This window comes from Canis aureus, chromosome 9 (genome assembly GCF_053574225.1).
Source record: "Canis aureus isolate CA01 chromosome 9, VMU_Caureus_v.1.0, whole genome shotgun sequence".
Lineage (NCBI taxonomy): Eukaryota > Metazoa > Chordata > Mammalia > Carnivora > Canidae > Canis > Canis aureus.
The window spans coordinates 45,001,573-45,024,743 of NC_135619.1; the positions used below are offsets into that span (position 1 = coordinate 45,001,573).

General features: G+C 44.2%; 2 protein-coding genes and 1 long non-coding RNA gene across 5 annotated transcripts in view; 1 reads left to right on the top strand and 2 right to left on the bottom strand.

Annotated features, from left to right (window-relative positions):
- Positions 1-1,401, bottom strand: part of VTI1B (vesicle transport through interaction with t-SNAREs 1B) — a 31,284-nt gene extending 29,883 nt beyond the window's left edge. The window contains exon 1 of the mRNA XM_077909734.1: positions 1,125-1,401. Coding sequence (XP_077765860.1) covers positions 1,125-1,239 — 115 coding nt within the window. The 5' untranslated portion in view covers positions 1,240-1,401. The remainder of the gene's footprint in view (positions 1-1,124) is intronic.
- A 1,700-nt stretch (positions 1,402-3,101) lies between these two features.
- On the bottom strand, positions 3,102-20,594 carry RDH11 (retinol dehydrogenase 11). Of its 3 annotated transcripts, none has more exons than XM_077909730.1 (7): positions 20,455-20,594; positions 17,585-17,703; positions 16,870-17,025; positions 15,202-15,306; positions 14,263-14,472; positions 11,551-11,740; positions 3,102-4,915 (listed from the first exon to the last, which is right to left on the bottom strand). In XM_077909730.1, the coding sequence occupies exons 1-7, from the start codon at positions 20,457-20,459 to the stop codon at positions 4,813-4,815; spliced, it is 888 nt and encodes a 295-aa protein (XP_077765856.1). In that variant the 5' UTR covers positions 20,460-20,594; the 3' UTR covers positions 3,102-4,812. The 3 variants fall into 3 exon arrangements, with proteins under 3 accessions (XP_077765856.1, XP_077765854.1, XP_077765855.1); XM_077909728.1 differs by lacking the exon at positions 20,455-20,594 and adding an exon at positions 20,011-20,179; XM_077909729.1 differs by lacking the exons at positions 3,102-4,915; positions 20,455-20,594 and adding exons at positions 7,862-9,347; positions 20,011-20,409.
- Positions 11,557-15,964, top strand: LOC144320777 (uncharacterized). Its single transcript, XR_013386413.1, has 2 exons — positions 11,557-11,674; positions 15,456-15,964. It is a non-coding gene; the product is annotated as an uncharacterized LOC144320777 (long non-coding RNA).
- Positions 20,595-23,171: the final 2,577 nt, after the last annotated feature.

The window sequence follows — 23,171 nt, forward strand, 5'->3', positions numbered from 1 at the left end:
CTTCCAAATTTTCCAATGGTCTACTCCTTTACTTCATTCAAGTCTCTGCTCAAACGCCACCTTCTCAAAGAAGCCCTTCACAGCCACCCTATTTAATATTAAGATCCTCCTCTCCATTCTTTTCTTTGCCCTGCATTACTTTCCTCTCCGTATTTATACATTATCATTAACCCATTAGAACAAGGATTTATAAGTCTCTTCATTGCAATAATCTGCAACATCACCAGCATTTAGGAGAGTGCCTAGAACACAGCAACCTTTCAATAAATATGTGGAACATTCTCTGGCATCCTCACCAGAGTCATTCCGTTCACACCACCTCAGGAAAACTCAGAGAGAGAGAAAAAAAAAAAAAAAAAAACAAAAAACACTTAAGCTCTGACTCTTAAGTAAAAACAACAAAACAAGGTCTTATCAGCCTTGCCATCAAGATCTGTCGGTTCTGAGTGGCAAAGAGCCACTGCGGGTCTTCCTATAAGTTTAACTGGAAAGGTAACTCCTCCAGGTAAAGCTTGCAGGCAACTTGAATTTTGAAATCAAGGGACAGGAAATAGTCTAAACAGAAAGTTCCTAAGAGGACCACACCTAAACACACAATCTTGATTTTTAAGACCATCTCGCCCTCGCCCTGATAATTTACCAACCCCAAAGTTATTTTTCCTTTGGCTTCTTAGCCCTTTTGGTGCTACGGATCCTTTGCCGGTCTGGTGAGAACTATGGACTTCTCCTGGGAATGCCCTCAAATGCATGAAAAGCAAAATATACAGACACTTACGAAAGAAACCAATTTTACTCAAATATAGGGTCGCAGATTTATGCTCTTCTTGCCACGATGAAAATAAGAAAATTCCGACGGTTACAGCAGGATCCAGAGGGAGAATCCCTAGGAGGCCACACGCCGAGGTCCACCCCCGAGCACCCTCAAGTGGCGGCAGGGAAGCCCTGGGCGCCGAGACCCAGCCTACCCTAGGGGGCGTGTCTGGGGATGAGCACGGGAGGGACGAGGGCGAGGGTCCGAGGGTCCTAGGGTCCGGGAGGAAGGCGGGGGCCTCTCCTTTCCAGAGCGTTGGCGGGGCCAGGCATCATCCCCCCCTCCCCCGCTGCTCGTCCAGCCCTCGCCTCACCTGTGCCTGCCGTCCCCAGGAGCCGCTCCGGCACCCCTCGCAGGTCTTCATGGAGGCCGCGGAAGATCTCGTGAAGTTTCTCGAAATGCTCCGAGGAGACGGCGGAGGTGGCCATGGCGCAGGCCGCACTCGAGCAGCGGCCGCCGAGATTCGGGGCTCTGGGCCCGCTCCTATTCCGGCGGTCAGCCGCCCAGCCCCGCGGGCATCACGGCGACCGCCGCCACCACCGCCGGCTACGAGGCGCTTCCGGGGCCGCGACGGGGTCCTCCCGAGCCGGAACGCCCACCCCCTGCATTCCGTCACGGGGAGAGCGCCAGGCGCGAAAGCCTGACGGAAAGTTGCGTGGGCTCCTCGCTCGGGCGATTCCGGGCAGGGTGGCGGCACGTCGGGCGAGCGGCAGCCCTGCAGCCCCGAAAATACCCGATCCAGGGGATGGAGGGAGCGCCGCAGCGTAAAGGGCTGTGAGGACCCGCGGGGCGGGCAGCGCGGCCACCTGTCCCCGGGGCCCCGCCTTCCCGCGAGGGGAGGGCGCTGCTGTGCATGCCGGGAGCTGTAGTTCGGCGCGGAAGACGCTCGGACTCCGAGGCCCCGCGGAGGCGGGGGCGGTGGTTCTGCCAGGCCGCAGGCGCGGGGGGCCGTGCTGACCCGAGGTGCTTTGGTGTCTGCAAGCTCCGGAAGGCCGTCTTCGCTGTCGTCGCACCGCTTGGCCGCTCTGACTGCTAAACGTTAGCTTTCAGCCCTGGACAAATAGCCGGGCCAGGTTCCAGCTTGCCCGCGAGCGGTAGAGGACTTCGGGGCGGCCAAGCGAGGAGGGTCACATGCTTTCCGAAGTTGTCCCCGGGCAGCAGGACTGCAAAGTACGCTCGGCCTCCGGCGTCTGGGCTCGCCGGATGCAGCCACTCAGCAGTGTGTTTGTTAGGCGTAGTCATGCTGGATTTGGGCGTATGTTGGTGAATAAAGGTCACTCTGCACTTGGTTTGTTTTTTTTTGTTGTTTTTTTGTTTTTGGTGATGTGGGGAGCAAGGCGGTGACCCGCTTCGTCAGGTTTCTTTCCCACTCTGTATAATGTGTTAACAATTACGAAGTCCTTTTCTGCACTCACTACATTGGCTTTCACGGTTCGGTGGTGGGAAATTCCTATTTCCAACTATTTCATGGTTTTCCTATCGAAGCCCTCTCTGAAATATCTGCTTGGCAGCCCAATATATAAAACTGCGCAAACACACTAAAAGATATGGGACTGTCCAGGGGGAGATGATCTGGTGATTTAGATCTCCTGGACCTTTATTTTTATTAGACTGACTCATTGACCACTGATTCAACGAACACGTTGAGCGCCTAATATTCAGAGTATAGAGAGCAAACTCTGAAGGTGTTAGTGGAAGTGTACAGTGAGAAGTCCCACGGCATTGTGACAGAAGGGGCAGGTACAAAAAGGCAGCCCGGGGGGCTCAGCGGTTTGCGCCGCCTTCAGCCAGGGCCTGATCCCGGAGACCTGGGATCGAGTCCCACGTCGGGCTCCCTGCATGGAGCCTGCTTCTCTCTCTGCCTGTGTCTCTGCCTCTCTCATGAATAAATACAATCTTAAAAAAAGAGAGAGAGAGAGAGAGAGAAACATAATAGCCTCGGATGGAATAAAGGACTCTTTATTCTTTAAACAGCATCATAAAAGACAGGTAGAAAATGGGTGAATCAGTGATCATGTTATCACATGACCGAAGTTAATGACATTTGAATTGAGACTGTGCTGTGGTGAGACTCTGGGACAAATTACCCTTAAAAATGAGAAGTGACTGTATAACCCTAATAATGAAAAGTATTTTCGTCTTATGACTAAACTTTCATTTATTTGTTTTCTTCTGTTGACTCTAAACTTTAATTCTTACAGTTTTTATTTTGGCAAATAACATAATCAAAAAATTTTTGTCATTGACAGTTCAACATAAATTAAGTAAAATATTAGTTCAGTTGTGCTACTTCTTAAAATTTTCCAATTTTTCCATAAAACCACTTTTTTTTTTTTTTACCATTTCTAAATATATACCTTAATAGTCCAAACAAGTTCTACAAGAGAATGTTCATTTACAAATATGAGAAGACTGTGGTCTTATAACTTTTTCCCACCAAAGTGAATATCTAATTGTCAGTCCATGGAAAAAATCACAAACTACTAGAATAACATACTCCAAGCAAGTGATGGGAACATTCCGGATTCCTCCAATTTCCTTTGGCAGCATGACCTTTGATAAAAGTTCTCCAAATTAAATGTATATTTTTTACCAAATAGACATTTAAATCTTGTCAATGTAACGTACGGAAATGCTCTGAAGATTATGAAATTGACTGTAAAATTACTCATATCACTCCTTAGGATAATTTTACCAAATAAAGAATTGTTTTGCTTTGGATCTTTTTCTGCCACATTGACTGGTGCTTATTAAGACAGAGCAGTATGAGTCTTGCTAACTGGAGTGCTCACCCTCAATTCTTCCATAGTTACATATACCCATCTTTAGCTGTGTCTTTGCTTTTTGAGTCCTTAACTAGTCCTTTCACTGCATTCCAGAAGAATCCGGGATTCTTCTCTTTTTTGGACTTCTTCCCTGCTACCCATGCGCTTCTTGTTGAGTAGTTATCCACATACACAGAATATGCTTCCCTTTGCAGCTTTACCCATTTCCATTTAAGATTGGATGTCACTGTTTACTCCATCTTTGAACACTTACCTGCACTGAGTCCAGTTTAATACAGTTCCTTTGTGGCTATTTTGAATTTTGTGAAAATAATCCCAACTCCCTAACTACATAAGAACACACAAAGATATACACAGTGACAATCACCAAATAGCCTTTCCCTTCTTCTGATTATCTAAGAGAAACTAAGGCACAAAAAGGCCTCCATGGGTCTGGGGTCAGTAAACTGAAATCAGGTAGGTGGTCTATCTTCCCATACTACTCCTTTCTTTACCCACTTGCTGGCCTGAGAAACAGGAAAATTACAGTTTAAACTTGATTTTTATTTCTGCCTTCCCCCAAATTTCTGCCATCCTTCCAATTCCACAAACTTCTTAGAAAAGGAAGCTCTCCTGTGATCTAGACATGTAAAAGTGTCTTAACAGCAGTGGCTTTAGGTTGTCAGAGATAAAGCCATGCCATAATCCAGATTCAGTTACGAGTTTCCTAAAAGAATCTAGATGTTGGCATATGATGGTTTTCTCAATAGATGAGGGATGAGTCCTCACCTTGGCTGTTCTTGAGCCAAGCCACTGTTGACTCTCGGAGTTCACCTGGGGCTGCAGTGTGGACCTCTTGAAAAGAAGGTTGGTCAGTGGTCAGGAGGATAGAAAGTAGTCCAAACTGCCATAAATTGACCCTGCCATAGCTAAGATTCTCCTAGGTGGTAGGTTTCAGGAGGCGAGTATGAGTTTGCAGGTCATATGAGGATCTTATCCTATGATATCCCTTGTAACTCTGGCAGTAATAAGAGTAAAGTAAATCTGAACTAATGTAAGGTGTTTTGATGAATCTGGCAGTGTCCACTGGGCTTTTCTCAGACATCGAGCAGGCAGGGATAAAAAGTTTGTTCTCTTTGTGCTCAAGGTTTTGGCCCTCATGAAGGAGAATCATTTTGGCAGGGAGTGCTCAGTAGTCTGCTGCATGTTCCTCCTGAGCCCAACTGCTACCACCTGTCAGTCTATAGGGATGCCCAGCAGGTCACAGCTGACATCCCATAGCCGCCTTGCTATTGTCTCATTCCGAGCCTGGGCAGAGACCCATGCCACACTGCAGTCACTGGAAAGGAAAGACAGAGGCTTAGAACACAGGGTTTAAGAATGGAGTCTGGGGATCCCTGGGTGGCACAGTGGTTTGGCGCCTGCCTTTGGCCCAGGGCACGATCCTGGAGACCCGGGATCGAATCCCACGTCGGGCTCCCGGTGCATGGAGCCTGCTTCTCTCTCTGCCTGTGTCTCTGCCTCTCTCTCTCTCTCTCTCTCTCTGTGACTATCATAAATAAAAAAAAATAAAAAAAAGATTAAAAAAAAAGAATGGAGTCTGTTCTCTGACTGGAACAAGGAATGTGACAGAAGAACAACCAAGGGATGACATATCTTCTATGTACTTCATAGGGCCAGTCTTTGTCTTATCTCTTCATTCTCCAATCCTTACCTCTGAGAAAATGTAATTATCATTGAGATCTCCTCACCAGGCTACCTTTCATCAGAATGTCTAATATATAATGCATAGCATTTAGTCTTCATATTCTCCTTTATATGTATATATTTAACTATAACATCAGTGTCTGACTGACACCTGTGTATATCCAGCCTGTTCACACAGGACTTGTACTGTGTCAGGTTGCAGAGATTACATTGGTTACAGATGCTCGGAGTGGTTAAAACAAACAAAAACTCCTCTGAAACCTACTATTTCTGGTCTACTTGCAATTATAACTTTATTTTTCTATTTTTTTTTAATTTAAATATTTGAGAGAGGGAGAGAGAGAGAGAGAGAATATGAGGCGGAGGGGTTAGAGAGGGCGTGGGAGAGAGAGAATCCCAGGCAGACTCCTCAATGAGCACAAAACCCAATGCAGGGCTCAATCTCATGACCTTGAGAACATGACCTAAGCCAAAACCACAGTTGGATTCTTAATCAACTGCACCTGTGCCACCAATTATAACTGTTTATAAACTCAAATAACAAGTAAAGCCAGCTTCATAAACAACAAAGGAAGGAAAAGATTGATAGCATAAGAGAAATGTAACAATAAGGTACCAAGTGTTTTTTTTTTTTTTTTCCAAGTGTTTTCATATACTTTCTCTTCATTGTTGTACGCCTAATTATTTTAAGTCTCTATTAAATGCAGGAGAGGTATACAAACTGTGCACTGCCCAGAAAGTTTTCTCAAGGAAAAGTTTACTCATTTTTGTTATTTGCTGCATCTAGTACATGGCAGGTATTCAATAAAGGGTTTTTAAAAAAGTGATTGAGTAAACAGATTGCAATCTTTTTTTTTTTTTTAACAGATTGCAATCTTTTACGTCACATAAGAAGCAATTTTAAGAATTATACTATTTCAAGGAAATTGCTTCCAAGACATTTTACGCAAATTCTGAAGGTGAAAAGGAAAGTTGGCAAGTCTGAAGTAAGCACATGAAGCAAACTCCTAACATTATGTCCATAGAGACACTGCTAATCAAAGAGTGGGTTATGGACTACCAGGAGCATCATCTGGGAGCTTGCTAGAAATGCCAATTCTCAGGCCCCATACAAACCTGCTAAATCAGAATCTCTAGGGTAGAGGCCCAGGATTCTGTTTTCAACCACTTCCTTAGATGATTCTAAAATGCACAAAAGTTTGAGAAACACCACTTAAAGATATCTTCACATTTACAAAACAAAACTTGTAAGTATAGTACTTCTGTTTAAGGGAATTCACCAGCATGACCAGCACAGCCTGCCACTGCTGAGTAAAAAGACCATCACTGAGAACCAAAGCCTCCATAAGACTCTCTGGAAATAAGTTGGCCTCTGTAAGCCCCTATAGTCTCTACTGTGTTGTGCCTTACATTCTTTGGAAGGTTATGACAGATAATGACATAATGGGCATGAAAGTGCCTTGTGCCATAAGCTAAGACATGCTGTAAAATTTACTCAAATACCACTGTAAAAGCTACTTAAGTGTGGTTATGGCATTAGCACAGTCATGGTGCTGATATTTCCAGTAGGAATTTGGGGATTATCAATCAGTATACATAAAAAGACCAATTTCAAAACTTACTACAAAGCCATAATAATCAAGACACTGTACTATTGGCATAAGGATAGACCTACACATAAATAGAACAAAACTAAAAATATAGAGGTACCCTTACATTTATCGTCAACTGATTTTTGATAATTCTGTTATAGACTGAATCACGTCCCCCAAAGTCTGTATGTTGAATCTCTAATACATAATGTGACTATATTTGGAGATAGGGCCTTTAAAGAGATAATTAAGGTTAAGTAAGGTCATAAATATAGGGCCCTATTCAGTAAGACTAGTTAGTGTCCTTATAAGAAGAGGAGACACCAGGAATGTGCACACATAGAGTAAAAGCCATGTGAGGACAGAGCACACAGGCAGCCCTCTATAAGCCAGGAATAGAGGCCTCACCAGAAACCAACCCTGCTGGCACCTTGATCTTGAACTCCCATCCTCCGGAACTGTAGGGAAATTAATTTCTGGTATTCCATTATGGCAGCCCAAGGAATTTTTTTTTTTTCCTAACAAAGAGCATGAACTCATGGCCCTGAGATCAAGACCTGAGCCAAGATCAAGCGTTGGATGCTGAACCAACTGAGCTACCCAAGTGTCCCAGCCCAAGTCATTTTAATACAGCTAACAAAATTCAAAAGTTGTTGGAAAAAACAACTTTTCAACAAGCAGTTCTGGGACAACTGGATATCCACATGCAAAATTGAAGTGGGACTCCTACCTCATAATATATATAGAAATTAATTCAAAATGAATCATAGACAGAAATGTAATGCTCAAATTATAAAACAATTAGAAGAAAACATAGTAAATCTTCGTGACCTTTGGTTAGACAATGGTTTCCTAGATATAACACCAAAAGCACAAGTGACAAAAAAAAAAAAAAATCAGTAAATTATACTTCATCAAAAAACTTCTCTGCTTCAAAAGACACCATAAAAAAAGTAAAGAAACAAACCAAAGAATGGGAGAAAATATTTGTAAATCACACATTTGATAAGGGACTTGAATCCAGACTATATAAAGAACTATTACAATTAAACAATAAAAAGACAATGATCCATTTTAAAAATGGACTAAGGATTTGAATAGGCATTTCTCCAATAAAGATAAACAAATGGACAATAAGTGCATGAAAAGAAGCTTAACATCATTAGCAGAAAAGTGCAAATGAAAACCAATGAGAAAAACTAGAAAAACATAAGTAGAAAAATTACTTCATGCTTACCAGGATGGCTAAAATCAAAAGGACAGACAATAAGAAGTGTAAGCAAGGGTACAGAGAAATTGGGACACTTATCCACTGCGGGTGGCAACATAAAATGGTACAGCCAGGTGGGAAATCAGTCTGACAGTTCCTCAACAGTTAAACATGGAGTTGATATACAACCCATATTCTTCTTTTTTTTTTTTTTAAGATTTAATTTATTTATTCATGAGAGAGGCAGAGACACAGCCCTTCCCGTATTCCCCCCCCCATGTATTTTTTTTAAGATTTTATTTATTTATTCATGAGAGAGAGAGAGAGAGAGAGGCAGAGACACAGGCAGAGGGAGAAGCAGGCTCCATGCAGGGAACCCAATGTGGGACTCGATCCTGGGACTCCATGATTATGCCCTGGGCCAAAGGCAGATGCTAAACTGCTGAGCCACCCAGGCATCCCTACGACCCACATTCCAGTGGGATTCCATTTATAGGTATATAAACCAAGAGAAATCTCCATACAAAAATCTGTATGTGAATATCATAGCCTCATTACTCAATTAGCCAAAAAGTGATAATTCAAATGCCCATCAACTGATGAATGGATAAATAAAATATGGTATATCCACAAAATCAAACATTATTTGGTGATTAAAAGGAATGATACACTGATACATGCTTTGGCACAGATGACCTTGAACACATTATGCTAAGTGAGCAAGAAGCCAATCACAAAAGGCCACATATTATATGATTCCATTGATATGAAATGTCCAGTACAGACAGATCCATTGACACAAAAAGTAGATTTGTGATTTCAGTCAGAAAGTATAACCAGTGCAAAGTTTCAATGCTTCAGTTAAGAGAGACTTATGTTCATTTTTTGATAGTGGTCAATATAGCTGCTGTTGGATCTTCGAAATGCTTAAAATTAAGAATCCATGGCACTGTAAAGGCTCTTCAAAAGTCAATTAAATAATTACTAAGTCACGGATTTGAGGCTAACTTTCTTTAAACAGCTGTCACAGGCTTAAAATCTCCAGGGAAGATGAATCCAGTCACTTATGGAAAATCTTTCTAGTACATAAAACTATATAAATTTATCTTCCTGAGCAGCTCCAGTGGCGCAGCAGTTTAGCGCTGCCTGCAGTCCGGGGCATGATCCTGGAGACCTGGGATCGAGTCCCACATCAGGCTCCCTGCATGGAGCCTGCTTCTCCCTCTGCCCGTGTCTCTGCCTCTCTCTCTTTCTCTGTGTCTCTATGAATAAAAAAATAAAAAATCTTAAAAAAAAATAAAATAAAATAAAAAATAAATTTATCTTCCTGGGTTTCAGATCATATTTCCAACTATCTGCTATACATTTCTACTCACATGGAGTCCTATGGATAACAAACTCAACATGGCCGAGCTAGGTTTATTACATACTGGGCAACCAGCCTATTCACATTCTTTTTTTTTAAGGGGGTGATGGGACAGAGGTAAAGGAGAGTCTCAAGCAGGGGCCATGCCCAGTGTGGATCCCAATGCAGGGCTCCATCTCCACAACCCTGAGATTAAGACCTGAGCAGATCAAGAGTCAGATGCTTCACGGACTGAGCCATCCAGGCACCTCCATTCCACACTGTTTCAGCAATAGCAACCTGATCCCTTTCTGAGGAATTACCTTCTTCCCACAGTTTGAAAACCCCATTAATCAAGAGCCGGTCTTCCCCTCACCAAGGGAGTGAGGATGAGAGGATGAAAGATCCAGTGCTTCCTTGCTAGAGAGTGAATGGTGAGCAATAAAACAAAGACTGAAGGTAGTGGGCCTATGCTCATTCCAGCAGCAGTGCCTTGGCCAGCTGACTGGCCACTGTCTGTTCTAAGCCTGACTTTTCAGTCTTCTCTTTGGTTCTTAGGAGAATCCCCATATTTTAATAAATTCCCTTCTCACTTAAGTTAGTGTGAGTCTGTTTCCACTGCTTTGGAATCAAAGAACCCTAAGCTCTACATGTGATTTTTCCATGTCTGCTGTCTCAGTTAATGTCATTATCCATCTCCGAGTAAGTGAGGCTTGACCCCAGGTCACTAACTCCTCCCTGACCCCTCACTCATTTAGTTATCAAGCCATAAAAATTCTGCCTCCTCAGGGCTTCTATCACTTAACCTTCCTTTGTATTCCAACTGTCATTACCCTAAATCAGGAACTCATTCTCTCACTTGGATTATTTATTCATTCATTAAACAAAGTCACCAGGGATGTTTCACTAAAGCACCGAGCAAATTATTTCTCTACCGGAACAACTTCTGTGGCTCCTCTCCAAGCCTGATACTATGGGCCTTTCATTATCTAACAGTCTACCTTTCTTTCTAATTTTAATTTATTTACAGCCCTTTCTCTAAAATGTCAAGTTATTTCCACATGATCTTGAAGGGGGAGGTAAAAACATTATAAAATTTCAGTCTTATGTGATGTCTGAGATTTGCTTCAAAATAACATGAGAGGGGGAATCCCTAGGTGGCTTAGCGGTTTAGCGCCTGCCTTCGGCCCAGGGCGTGATCCTGGAGTCCCGGGATCGAGTCCCACGTCGGGCTCCCTGCATGGAGCCTGCTTCTCCCTCTGCCTGTGTCTCTGCCTCTCTCTCTCTCTCTCTCTGTCTCTCTCATGAATAAATAAATAAAATCTTAAAAAAAAAAACATGAGGGGGGGGAAATACGGGAAGGCCTGGTGCATGGAGATAGAGGAGTGCTAGCCACAGCTTAATGGTTGTTGAGGCTGCCCTTATGGGTATACAGTGGGGGTGGGGGTGGGGGCGTTCAATGTGCTATTTTATCAACTACTGTGTATATTCAAAGTTGTCTACAATAAAAAGTTTTAAAAGTTTTCATTGATTCACGAAGGGAGTCTATCAATATTATTTTAGTCCTGAAGACAATAGAGAAATACAGATTCAAATTCTTTTTAACGTAGGGTATCCCTGGGTGACTCAGCGGTTTAGCGCCTGCCTTTGGCCCAGGATGTGATCCTGGAGTCCTGGGGTTGAGTCCCACGTCGGGCTCCCTGCATGGAGCCTGCTTCTCCCTCTGCCTGTGTCTCTGCCTCTCTCTCTCTCTGTCTCTCATGAATGAATAAATAAATAAAATTTTTTTTTAAAAAATTCTTTTTAATGTAAAAAAAAAAAAAAATTGAACTAGGAGTCCAAGAAGGAACAAAGAAAACTGGATGGACATAACATAAGATAGGAAGAAAAGAAACAGCCAGAAAACATAACAAATGATTGCCATGGAGAAAATCAAACCTAGCCGTACCACAAAAAATGCAAATGAGTCAACCCCCTTATTACCAGGTAGGAACCCGAGTGAAAAGACAAAAGATATGTCGCACAAAGTACTTTTTAAGAGGAGTATAGTACACCAGACAAATCCAAATTATTTCCTTTGGGCAGTAAAACCCCATCATCAAAAATAAATACATTCATACCTGAAATGATGCCCACTTAGAACCTCAAGACCTTCCGTGATGGCACAATACAGGCTGGTCTGCGCTCCCTGTTGAGGGGTCTTGATGAAGAAGGAGAAAAGCCACCACATCCATTTCATGAAAGGTGAGTGCCGAACCAGTTCAGATTTGACTGTGCCAGGGTGTACAGAGTACGCTGTAATGCCAGAGCCTGATGGGGGGGGGGGGGGGCGGGTACCACATAGAGGAAGACATAATTTGATATTGTCAAATAGCCAAGGAGAGCAGAGGGTGTGAACAAAGATTTGACCCCATGAAGACTCCCTTCCCACAATAGTATTACAGGGACTCCTCACAGTAATTTATAAATCCCAATGGAGGATCCATAGGTTAAGATTAAAGCTCAACGAGGTTATTCACTGTTAGGGAACAGTAGAGGCAGAACTCAACCTCTCAGGAGCACTTGACAACAATAATCATTCTTTTCTCAAAGCTGCCTTTTTGTTGGCTTCTGTGACCCCACCCTCCTTCTGGTGTTCCTAACCCACTACTTCCTACCAGTTTCCTGGACCAGTCCATCATCTTCTACCCAAACTTCAAATGCTGGAATTCTCATGGCTTGCTAAACTCCCTCTCTGTAACTATATGGCAGGCACATTTTTGTGCACATTATACTCCTTTGAACTCTTGGCTGACTATGAGAGGCAGTATATTCTAGTGGCTAAGGGCACAGACTCTGTGGTCAGACTGCCCAGTTTCAAATCCTAGCTTTGCCTCTCATTAGCTGTGTGACCCAGGGCAATCTCCCTATGTTGTGACTCAGTTTCCTCTTAAAATAGGGGTAAACCTAATTCTTGCACCCAGTAAATTTTTATTGATTTTAGAAAAATAATATGGCATATATATATACACATATATTAGGTATAATATATATATATTAGGTTATAAACAGTACTGTTTATAATCTAATCTCCCTAGTACAAGTGAAGTTTTGCTGCCAAATGAGCTTTGGTGTCAAGCTTCTGAAAAAAGTGAATTTTCATGTCTTTGTGGATTTCATGATTGCAGATAAAGGACTATGGACATATATTATTTCCAACTTGACATCTATTCTAGATGACCCATAGTAATGCTCACACACTCCAAAACTAACTTCATACTTTTAAGGCCAAACCTGGATCTTGCAGTGTTCCCTAACTCCCAACCAGGCAGGCACACAGAGCAGTTCTTGATAACTCCCCACCTTACCATGTATATCCATCAACAAGCCCTGGGGGTTTCCCATCCTAAATAACTCTTAGTGTCTACTACCCTCCGTCTCCACTGTGGTCCAAGCCACCCTCATTTCTCACCTAGACTACAGAAATCACCTGCTGCATGCACTCCTGCCCCCATTTTTAAAAAAATTTATTCGGAGACATAGGCAGAGGAACAAGCAGGCTCCCCACTGAGCAGGGAGCCTGATGCAGAACTTGATCCCAGGCCCCCAGGATCATGACCTGAGCCAAAAGCAGACTCTCAACCACTAAGCCACCCAGGCGCCCCTCCTGCCCCCCTTTTAAAAAAAGGCCTTCATTTTAAAGGTTCTCCAGTGCTCTTCCACTAAAATCCCTACCACAGCCTCTACAGATTTTGCTTCTGTCTACCTCACCAGTCTCAGCTCAGACCTCTATTCTTCTTGCTTTCTACATTTTAATCACAGCAGCCTCTAAATTACTCAAACTGAGCCCAGACCCTTGAACATTTTATTCTGTCTGCCTGGAATGTTTCTCAACATCCTTAGATGCTTTGTCCCACCCACTCTGTAACCTATTTAATTTCCACATAGTTTGATGAGCTCATTCAATGATGGGGCTCCTGCGTCTGACTCCTTGAGCCAAAATTCTGCCTGCCTCCATTCCTAAGGCAACTCCAGCTGTCTGCCCTGAATTACTCTACTTTTTATCGACAATTCAGAGCAGGCAGGGCAAAAGACCTCTGTATTTGTGATTGGAGACTCCCCTCTTCAAGCATACATTTCTCTCTTATGTAACCTTCTGCTGTTAGGGAGACAGTCCTGCTCCCTACCACCACCATAGTCCAGCACCTGTTTTATACTAATGGTTGTATCTGGTGCCAGATCAGGTCCCTCTCCCACACACATTTTTTTTCAAAGATTTTATTTATTTATCTGAGAGAGAAAGAGAGAGGTCATGCATAGGTGGGGCAGAGGGAGAGGGAGAGAGCAAATCTCAGGCAGACTCTGTGCTGAGCCCAGAGCCTGATTCAGAGCTCAATCTCACAACCCTGAGATCATGACCTGAGCCCAAATCAAGAGTCAGACACTGAGCCAACTGAGCCACCCAGGCACTCCCAGGTCCCTCCCTTCTATCTAGTCTCACTATGAATAAAAAACCTTGCTTGCTCACAAGGGCTGACCTAACGAGGACAATAACCTATAAAGTAGTCCCATTTTACTTATGAGGAAATAAGTCTTGAAAAGTTAAGTAGCTTGCTGCAGGTCACACAGCTATAAGCGCTAAAGCCAAGCCTTAAGACTCAAAGTCAGAATTTCCCAATCTCCTGCCAGCCACCTCCAATATTCAGTTGTGGGCTACTTACTAAAATAATACAGTTACAGTCATGGCATCAGGTTTTGTCCAGGGGATGGTCTCCAGAGAACAGTAGGTATTCTGTGGCTTTTTGCTACTTCCCATTGACTCTTATCTCTATACTCATTTCTTCTAAGCCTACCTTTGAGCCTCCGAGCCAGTTCTTGGGTGAAGAGAATGTTGGCTAACTTGCTGTGACAGTAGGCCAGACCTGAATTATAGAATTTCTCGCCCTGTAGGTCATGGAAGTGGATCCTTCCCAGGTGATGTGCTAGGGAAGACACATTCACTATCCTTGATGGGGCTGACTCCTTCAGCTTCTCTAGCAGCAGGTGGGTCAAGAGGAAGTGACCTATGAGAAAAACTAGAATTAATGGCCGGGGCCAATGCCAGGGTAAAGGGAATAATGAGCCCTGCAGAAAACTCAGGAACATGGCTTTTTGCCTCATTAATTATCAACTACAGAACAAGTTCAGTGAGGGTTTGGGGAAATACCTTCCATGAGGGAGGTCTGGATCATGTGAATATGAATGAAGTCTTATCTCCTTCCGACTTTGATTAATATCACTCAAGGGCAGGCAGGGTCTATCTGATGCTGGCCATGAGGATCACCACAAAGAAAGCAACACAGCCCCCAGTTAAATTAGGCTATTCAAAAATACCCCAAGGTAAATTGAATCTGGATTGCAAATTAAAATATGGTGGAACCTCAAGAGGGCCTAAGTTTATCCCTGAACTTCTGGGCAGAACCATTCACTTGTGGTCTATCAGGGCCCAGAGGTCACTTACACCACAATGACGGCTCAGTCTAACCCCTAAGTTTTTTAAGGAGAACTCTGGATTTCTTCTAGTTTTGTTGAGACCAGATTTCTTCTTCCCTTTTTTTTTTCTTTTTTAAGATTTTATTTATTTATTTGAGAGTGTGTATGCAAGCATGAGCTGGGAAGGAGCAGAGCGAGAAGCAGACTCCACACTTAGCAGGGAGCCAGATGTGGGGCTCCATCCCAGGATCATGACCTGAGCTGAAGGCAGACACTTAACTGACTAAGCCACCCAGGTGCCCCAAGACCAGATTTCTTACCCAAGTGGTTGACACCCATGTGCATCTCAAAGCCATCTACTGTCTTAGTGTAGGGACACATCATCACTCCTGCATTGTTGATCAAAATGTGAAGATGCTTTTCCTCTGCAGGGAAGAGGAGATGTGGTGTTGAAGCAGCCAGCCACTGCAGTTATATCTGAGAAGTCTGCCTTATGCCTATGCTTTAAAAATGGTGATGCATGACTTCAATCTTTCCTGTTCATTTGTATTTTGTATTTTTTTCCCTGTTTAAGACTTTAGCTGAATCCTGCATACTTACTACAGAGCAAAATTCCTTCTTACACAACCAAATGGCCTTTCCGATCTTTCCAACTGAAGAGCTACTTAACTGCTTTTTGGAAAATGTTCTGTTCACCTCTCCTAATAGAAAGACCTTCCGAGCTGAATCAGAAGATTCCAAAGTAAGAGAAAAAAAGGCTGTTTTGTATGCACCTCTGCCACCGGAGAACTCCAAAAGGTGCCAAAAGGTGCTGGTTTCACCTCTTTGTTGCATCTGACAACTCTTTTTTTGTGGCTTATTTTCCTCATGCGATTTGTAATTTCTAACTATGAGCTCATATCCGTAGAAGTTGTTTACCTAGGGAGGCCAAGATTCCTGTGATATGAGGAGATATGCCTACAGACTACTCTTGGGTTTGATTTTGATGTGATACTACAGGGTTTTATGTGAACTCCTCAGCTCAAGATTCTTGTACCATTTGGTGATGTAATAAATTCTCCTACACAGATGATGCCAACTTGAGGTTCTAATATCTTGCAGATGACTCTCTAACCATCTACGACCTAAAGAGAAGATAAGCTTCTTTTCTAGGTCTTGGAGCTGGTTGCCTACTTTTTTTAAGCCCCTATACCATGGACCATATAGTTTTTTGTGAATCCCAACCCTATGTGGAGCCAAGATACAGCTCCCCTCAAGGCCTGTGGCCTCATCTCCTGTCTCTGTATGAGTATTTAGACTCCAGACCCTAAAGCTCATACTGAGTTCTGATATTCCTGTGAGGTTTTTGGCTTTAGTTCTTATGCACCGCTATGACTTTTTTTTTTATTTTTTTTTTATTAATTAATTATTTATTTATTTATGATAGTCACACAGAGAGAGAGAGGCAGAGACACAGGCAGAGGGAGAAGCAGGCTCCATGCACCGGGAGCCCGATGTGGGATTCGATCCCAGGTCTCCAGGATTGCGCCCTGGGCCAAGGGCAAGCGCCAAACCGCTGAGCCACCCAGGGATCCCTGCTATGACTTTTTTTTTTTTTTTAATTTTTATTTATTTATGATAGTCACAGAGAGAGAGAGAGAGAGAGAGAGAGAGGCAGAGACACAGGCAGAGGGAGAAGCAGGCTCCATGCACTGGGAGCCCGACATGGGATTCGATCCAGGGTCTCCCGGATCGCGCCCTGGGCCAAAGGCAGGCGCCAAACCGCTGCGCCACCCAGGGATCCCTGCTATGACTTTTAAACTCATTTTTTGTTTCTGCTTCTTAAGGATTCCCCCTTTGTTACTAAGGAGTTAGCTACAAATGAAAGTTTTTGATTATAACTTATCTAGCATTTCTATGTATTAAAGAGGGAGAAGGAGCTTTTCCTTTAACTAAGTCTGCTATGTTGACTGCAAGACCAACAACATAATCTCCAGTTTTATACTTACCTGCTAAGAAGCCTTTAGCAAAGGCTCTAATAGATTTCGTATCAGCCAAGTCCAGTTTCCGCACTAAGACCTGTTTGTTCCCTGTCATGGTCTGGATCTCTCGGGCCACCAGTTCCCCCTTTAGCACATCCCGGCATGCTAAATATACACGGGCTCCTGTCAACCAAAACATAAAAGAGACAAACTGTCAGCTCTGCTTTTGAGTAGACACTATAGACTTATAGACTTATAAGTGTGATTTCCTGTTCTATTTTACTATTTTTAAAAGATTTTTATTTAATTATCTGAGAAAGAGAGACAGATAAAGTGCTTGAGCAGAGGGGAAGGGGCCAAGGGAGAGGAGGAAGCAGACTCCCCGCTGAGCTGGAGCTCAATGTGGGGCTCAGTCCCAGTATCCTAGGATCATGACCTGAGCTGAAGGCAGACACTTAACCAGCCAAGCCACCCAGGCACCCCTACTGTTTTGTTTAAATGGGAATTTTACCCTTACTTCATGACAGGGGTATTTGATGAGCAAATCAAAAAAGAAAAATAAATCAATAAGTCATTAAGTGTCTATTATATGTAGTGAATTATACTAGGTTCAGACCAGCAAATCTGTGGGACACTTGGAGAGTTCTCGAATTCCAAGACTGGGGGAAAATAATCAGCATGGTCATCCTTGTGAGGGATAAAATGGCAGCAGTAGGAGGGAATTAGAAGCAGATGAGCTTGCCTCTTTGAGCCAGCTCTTTTGCTGTCTCCTTTCCAATGCCTGTGTTGGCTCCAGTGACCACAGCTACCTTCCCAGGAAGTTGGACAGTTGATGTACACACACCCCTAGATAGTATTTTCCTGTAGAGAGAGAAGGAGAGCTCATCAATTCTTCATTCTCTTGGTCTCAGCCAGAGGTTCCTGCAGCTACCACGTCTTCTGATCCCAAGGCTAAGGTTTACTTTGGTTCTTTCCAGTGCTGTCCTTTTATAGATTAAGGACAGTTGAAGAAAAGTTTTCTGCTCTTGCTCAAGGTTTTTTTGCTCAAAAATTTTCTGCTCTTGCTCAAGAACAAAAGCAATTTTATTATAATGGCAAACTTTAGAGCTGCCCCCTGCAGTACAAGAACTGGATAAATATTTGATTATTCAGGCACCTGGCTTCAGTTTGAGCTCTTTGACGGGCTTAGGGAATCATAAGACTCAGCCTAGAAGCAAGAACTGGTCCACTTACATCAATCTGTCCACAACTGGCACTTTATGGCCTCCATACAGAGCTAATCCAACACAAAAAGTTAAAATTAAGGAAGCTTATCAACCTGGGGTGAAACAAACGGAAACATGCACACACACAATCAAAAATGAGACAAAGAAAAGACACAAATCAAAGGGGAGCTGAGATTCAAGTCCTGGTTTAATTTGTCTTTGTTCCTAGCACTATACTACCCCTCTTTTCCAAAGAAATGAACCCACCAACAGGGATTAGCACCTCTCAAACTATTCTTTTTTTCTTTGCAAATTTCAAGACTCAAGTCAAAAAAACAAAACAAAACCAAAAAAAAACCCTCTTGACCAGGAGATGCACTTTTAAAGAGTGTTTCAGCTTTTTCATTGAACTTGGGGCTGCAAGGCACACATGCCTAGCCACTAAAGCTACCTGCTTTGTGCACACAGGCCAATAAGGAAGCAAAACAAACTAACTCATGATGCTCACCAAAAGATATCTTCCTCCTCAGAGAACAAGCCTCCCTGGTCAGTTTTTCATATCCTTTCAGTTTTAGCTCCAGGAATGACAACAAATCAGGATCTCTTCTGAGCTCTTTCTTCTCCTTACCAACAGGAACCAAAGAGACAATGAAGTAGGAAAAGTCTAGCTGTGGGCTAGCTCCCACGACCTAGCCAGGTGGTTGGGGCTATGACCCTTGCGGTATAATCTTCCTCAGAGATGTGAGCACTGTTTTCAGTTCAGGCTCCACTTTTTTTTTTTTTTTTTTTTTTTAAGATTTTATTTACTCATGAGAGACAGAGAGAGAGAGGCAGAGACACAGGCAGAGGGAGCAACAGGCTCCATGCAGGGAGCCCCATGTGGGACTCGATCCCAGGACTCCAGGATCAGGCCCTGGGCTGAAGGCAGGCGCTAAACCGCTGAGCCACCCAGGGATCCCCAGGCTCAACTTTTCATTGAGATACTATTTGGGTAAGAGGATCTTGTGGTGGCAAGAGATAAAAAGCGTTCTTATCTGAGTGGGAGCCCTAGGGGTTCAGAAAAGGAGAGAAAAAAAAAAAACTAGAAGAGGAGCACGAGGGTGGATGGTGACCCCGCCCCCGCCCCGCCCCCGGGGCAGGACGCGGTCCTCAGTCTCTGGATCACCGTCACTACTGGTGATTGACTCAGAACCAATCAGCAGGCGCCCGCTGTGCTGCTCTCCGCCGATTCTCTGAGGCATCCAGCCAGCCATTGGCTGATGTGTCACCAGCTCCAGAGACCACTACCCTTCAGCCTCTCGTCCCCCCACCCCCAAATCCCGGGCATGATTCAGGCCCCCGGACACTCCTGCTCTGAAGGCAGGATGCGGCTCAGGATGAAACCCCTTCATTTCTTTCCTTTCCAATATCCGCCCAGAGAAAGAGCGAATCTCACAGCATCAAGAGTGCAAGCAGTGGGCCTCCAGATACCACGATCCCCACCGAGGGACAGTTCCAGAAAGCAAAAAAGTCGAATCGCTCCATTGTACTTCAAAGGCTGGAGGCAAGAAGCTAAGACAGGGCTGGTTCAAGGCGTGGGAGCGAGGGGGAGAAACAGTCGTAAGGTCCACACTCCATTTTAGGGTCTGAAATCCCGCAATGCTGGAAACCTAAGTGAGGTAGCCTTGCATTCCGGATTCTCTGGAGCAGGAAGCAAGGGCTGCTAAGAAAAAAAAAAAAAAAAGGGACCGGGAGGAACAAAGTGAGGTGCCCTTCCCGCCGCCTGGGGTCTCCTGCTCTCGCTCCCCGCAATCCAGGACAGCTAGACCTCCTCCGACCAACCGAACTCCCGGCCTCGACCTACACGGAGCCAGCCCCCCCGGGGGAATTTTTTTTCCTTTTCCTTCTTTTGGAAACAGAGCTCCGGTGAGGATTAACGTCCTTCTGAATTCTCTTCAAGAGAAGGCAATACATTTGCACAGACCTGATTTGGGGTGCAGCGATGTACAGGAAAAGGGGGAGAAGAAGGAGGAGCAGGAGCAGGAACGTGATCATCTTGCCCGGCGGCTGCGGCGGCTGCAGGGACGGACCGAAACGCCCAGACCGCGCCGGCGGAGCGAGACCGCTGCTCCCCGACACGCCCTAGTCTTAGTACGACGGCCCAGGGCGCAAAGCCGTCTGGGAAATGTAGTCCACGGCTTGGGCGTGAGGGAGCTGCTCGCAGAGGCTCGGGCAACCAGACCCTTGCCTGGTAGCGCCTCGTACGCCTCCAATGCCCGAGCATCTACGCTCGAGGGCCTCTAGGACCGTCCAGCTCCCACAGTCCTCGGGCCACCGGGGTTGTCGTGAAACCTCCCCGGTCCTCTAGCTCCCGGTGCCCAAGTCCAGATCCTGGTTACATTTTCCCCAACCATAATGAGCCAGTTACCGCATTGTTTCTCCTGGGAATCAAAGATTGGCGTCAGGGGAGTGTTCCAGGAGGCGGATTACACAGGAGAGGAGCAGTTGGAGTCTGACAGTTGGGAAGGAAGGGGGGAGGTGAGAATCCTTCCTCCTTGGGGATTCTTTCCTCCAGTGGAGTATAAGCAACCTGTCCGTGAAGACACTAGCGGGAGAATCACTTTATTGTGTGTCATCATGCTAACTATCATGATTTTCCTGCTGTTTGGGTCTTAGTTGATAACAGGACACAGGTTTCCTGGTGACTTGGATTAGATATATTAACTCCCCGGGTAGCACTGAATTTCTCAGATTAGCACAGTTGGTTTTGCTTACTCATGAAATATGTAATCCTGTCTTGAAGTAAGGCCATGAAAATTCTCTGAGAACAAGTGGATTCCCTGTTCAATTATTCCTTTCAGCTCTGCCATCTGAGGCCAATATCTAGTTTCCAGGAGGTAGAGGTGGGAGATGTTGTTTTAACAAGTCAATAACTGGGATAATTCATTTCCATTTGATTGAAAGTCATGTTCCAAGCTCAACTTAAATGAGTATATTTATAGAAATTGAAGAGGAGGGATCCCTGGGTGGCGCAGCGGTTTGGCGCCTACCTTTGGCCCAGGGCGTGATCCTGGAGATCCGGGATCGAGTCCCACGTCGGGCTCCCGGTGCATGGAGCCTGCTTCTCTCTCTGCCTGTGTCTCTGCCTCTCTCTCTCTCTCTCTCACTGTGACTATCATAAATAAATAAAAATTAAAAAAAAAAAAAAGAAATTGAAGAGGAGTTTTCCTTCACAATACAAATTTTCACTGATTAAAAAAATTTTTTTTCACTGATTTAACATTAGACTAATAATCATCAGATTTTGTCATATGCTCATTATTGTGGTGCCTATTATATGTAGAGGTTTTTACACTTTTTTTTTAAGACTTTATTTATTCATGAGAGACACAGAGAGAGAGAGAGGCAGAGACACAAGCAGAGGGAGAAGCAGCCTGATGTGGGACTTGATCCCGAGTCTCCAGGATCACACCCTGGGCTGAAGGCGGCGCTAAACCACTGCTCCACCGGGGCTGCTCAAGTTTTTATGCTTTTATTAAGACTTTCATGTGTTTTGTTCCTTATTCATTCATTCATTTGACAAATGTTTACTCTATTCCTACAATATGCTAGGTACTGTACTGAGTCAGTCCTGAATAAATTGTGATGAGGATTATGAGGGAAAATAAAGGTTTGGGAGGTCATAGCATGAAATACCTCCTAGTCTGGAGATCCGGAAAAGCTTCTTTGAGGAAATAACATTTGAGCTGAGGCCCGAGGGAAGGTCAGGGGTTAGTGGGCCAACATACAGGCAAGAGTGCTCTGAGCAGAGGGAAGAGCCCAATGGAGAGCTCAGAGATGGAGAAAGCAGGGGCACTAGAAAAATGGAAAACATTGGTCTAGTTGTGGCAGGGGCAAGAGGGAGTGCTAGAAATGACAATAATAGCTAATGCTTAAATGGTGCTTATTATGTGCCAGGCTCTGTACAAATAAATATTAACTACCTTAATTCCTGTAATAGGACTACAGGTTTTGTTTTTTTGTTTTTGTTTTTTGTTGTGTGTTTTTTTTTTTTTTTTTTCCTGTTTTATAGATGAGGATACTGAGGCAACAGCAAGGTTAAATAAATTGTCCTAGGCCATAATGGTAGAACTGGGATTCAAACTTAAGAAGGATGTATCCAGGCTCTGTGCCCTTAACTACTAAGTCACATTGCCCAAAGATGAGGCTGGAGACCTCCCATATGCATGTGCTTTTGCACATCCTCATGAAATTTTCATGTAATTTCATTCGTAGAACTCCGATTAAAAACCATCAGATAAACCCAATAATGGACGATGAGTAAACAAATGGCTTAGAGAGGCTATGACAGCAGAACGGAGGGTCTTAGGGAGCCCTAACATTATGGGATAGGTAGAGTAAGGTGAGCCTGAAAATGGACAGTGACAAAGGGACAGAGAGGTTGGTGAGGTGTTAGACTGGATTCAGTGAGATTAGAGACACCACGCAGTAACTTGAACAGGGAGAGGGTTTTTTTTTTTTAATTTATTTATGATAGTCACAGAGAGAGAGAGAGAGGGAGAGAGGCAGAGACACAGGCAGAGGGAGAAGCAGGCTCCATGCACCAGGAGCCCGATGTGGGATTCGATCCTGGGTCTCCAGGATCGCGCCCTGGGCCAAAGGCAGGCGCCAAACCGCTGCGCCACCCAGGGATCCCGAGATTTTTTTTTTTTTAAACCTGATTGGATCACAGGCATGGAGAGGGTTAATCAGATTATTATTATTTTTAGATTATTTATTTATTCATGAGAGACACAGAGCGAGGCAGAGACAGGAGAAACAGGCTCCATGCAGGGAGTCTGATATGGGACTCATTCCTGGGACTCTGAGATCAAGCCCTGAGCGGAAGGCAGACGCCCAACCACTGAGCCACCTAGGTGTCCCAGGGAGAGTTCAGTATAAAGAATTATGAGCCATATTGGAATTGCAGTAATGAGGAACTGGCTAGTGCAGGAGCTATTAAATGTTTTCTGTACAGAAAAATATTTTAGGCTTTGGGAGCCATCTGGTTTCTGTTGCAACTGCTCAATTCTGGTGTTGCAGCCTAAAAGCAGCCCTAAACAACATGTAGATGAATGAGTGTGTTCCAGGCCTGTTTATTTACAA

Bases quoted from the DNA above. Each gene is read 5' to 3' on its own strand.
- RDH11 (XM_077909728.1), bottom strand. From the start codon at position 20,081: ATGATCACGTTCCTGCTCCTGCTCCTCCTTCTTCTCCCCCTTTTCCTG. The intron at 15,307-16,869 runs GTAAGTATAAAA...TCTTCCCTGCAG, and splicing joins TGCTAAAGGCTTCTTAGCAG to AGGAAAAGCATCTTCACATT. The intron at 4,916-11,550 runs GTATGAATGTAT...TTTCCTTTCCAG, and splicing joins CTAAGTGGGCATCATTTCAG to TGACTGCAGTGTGGCATGGG.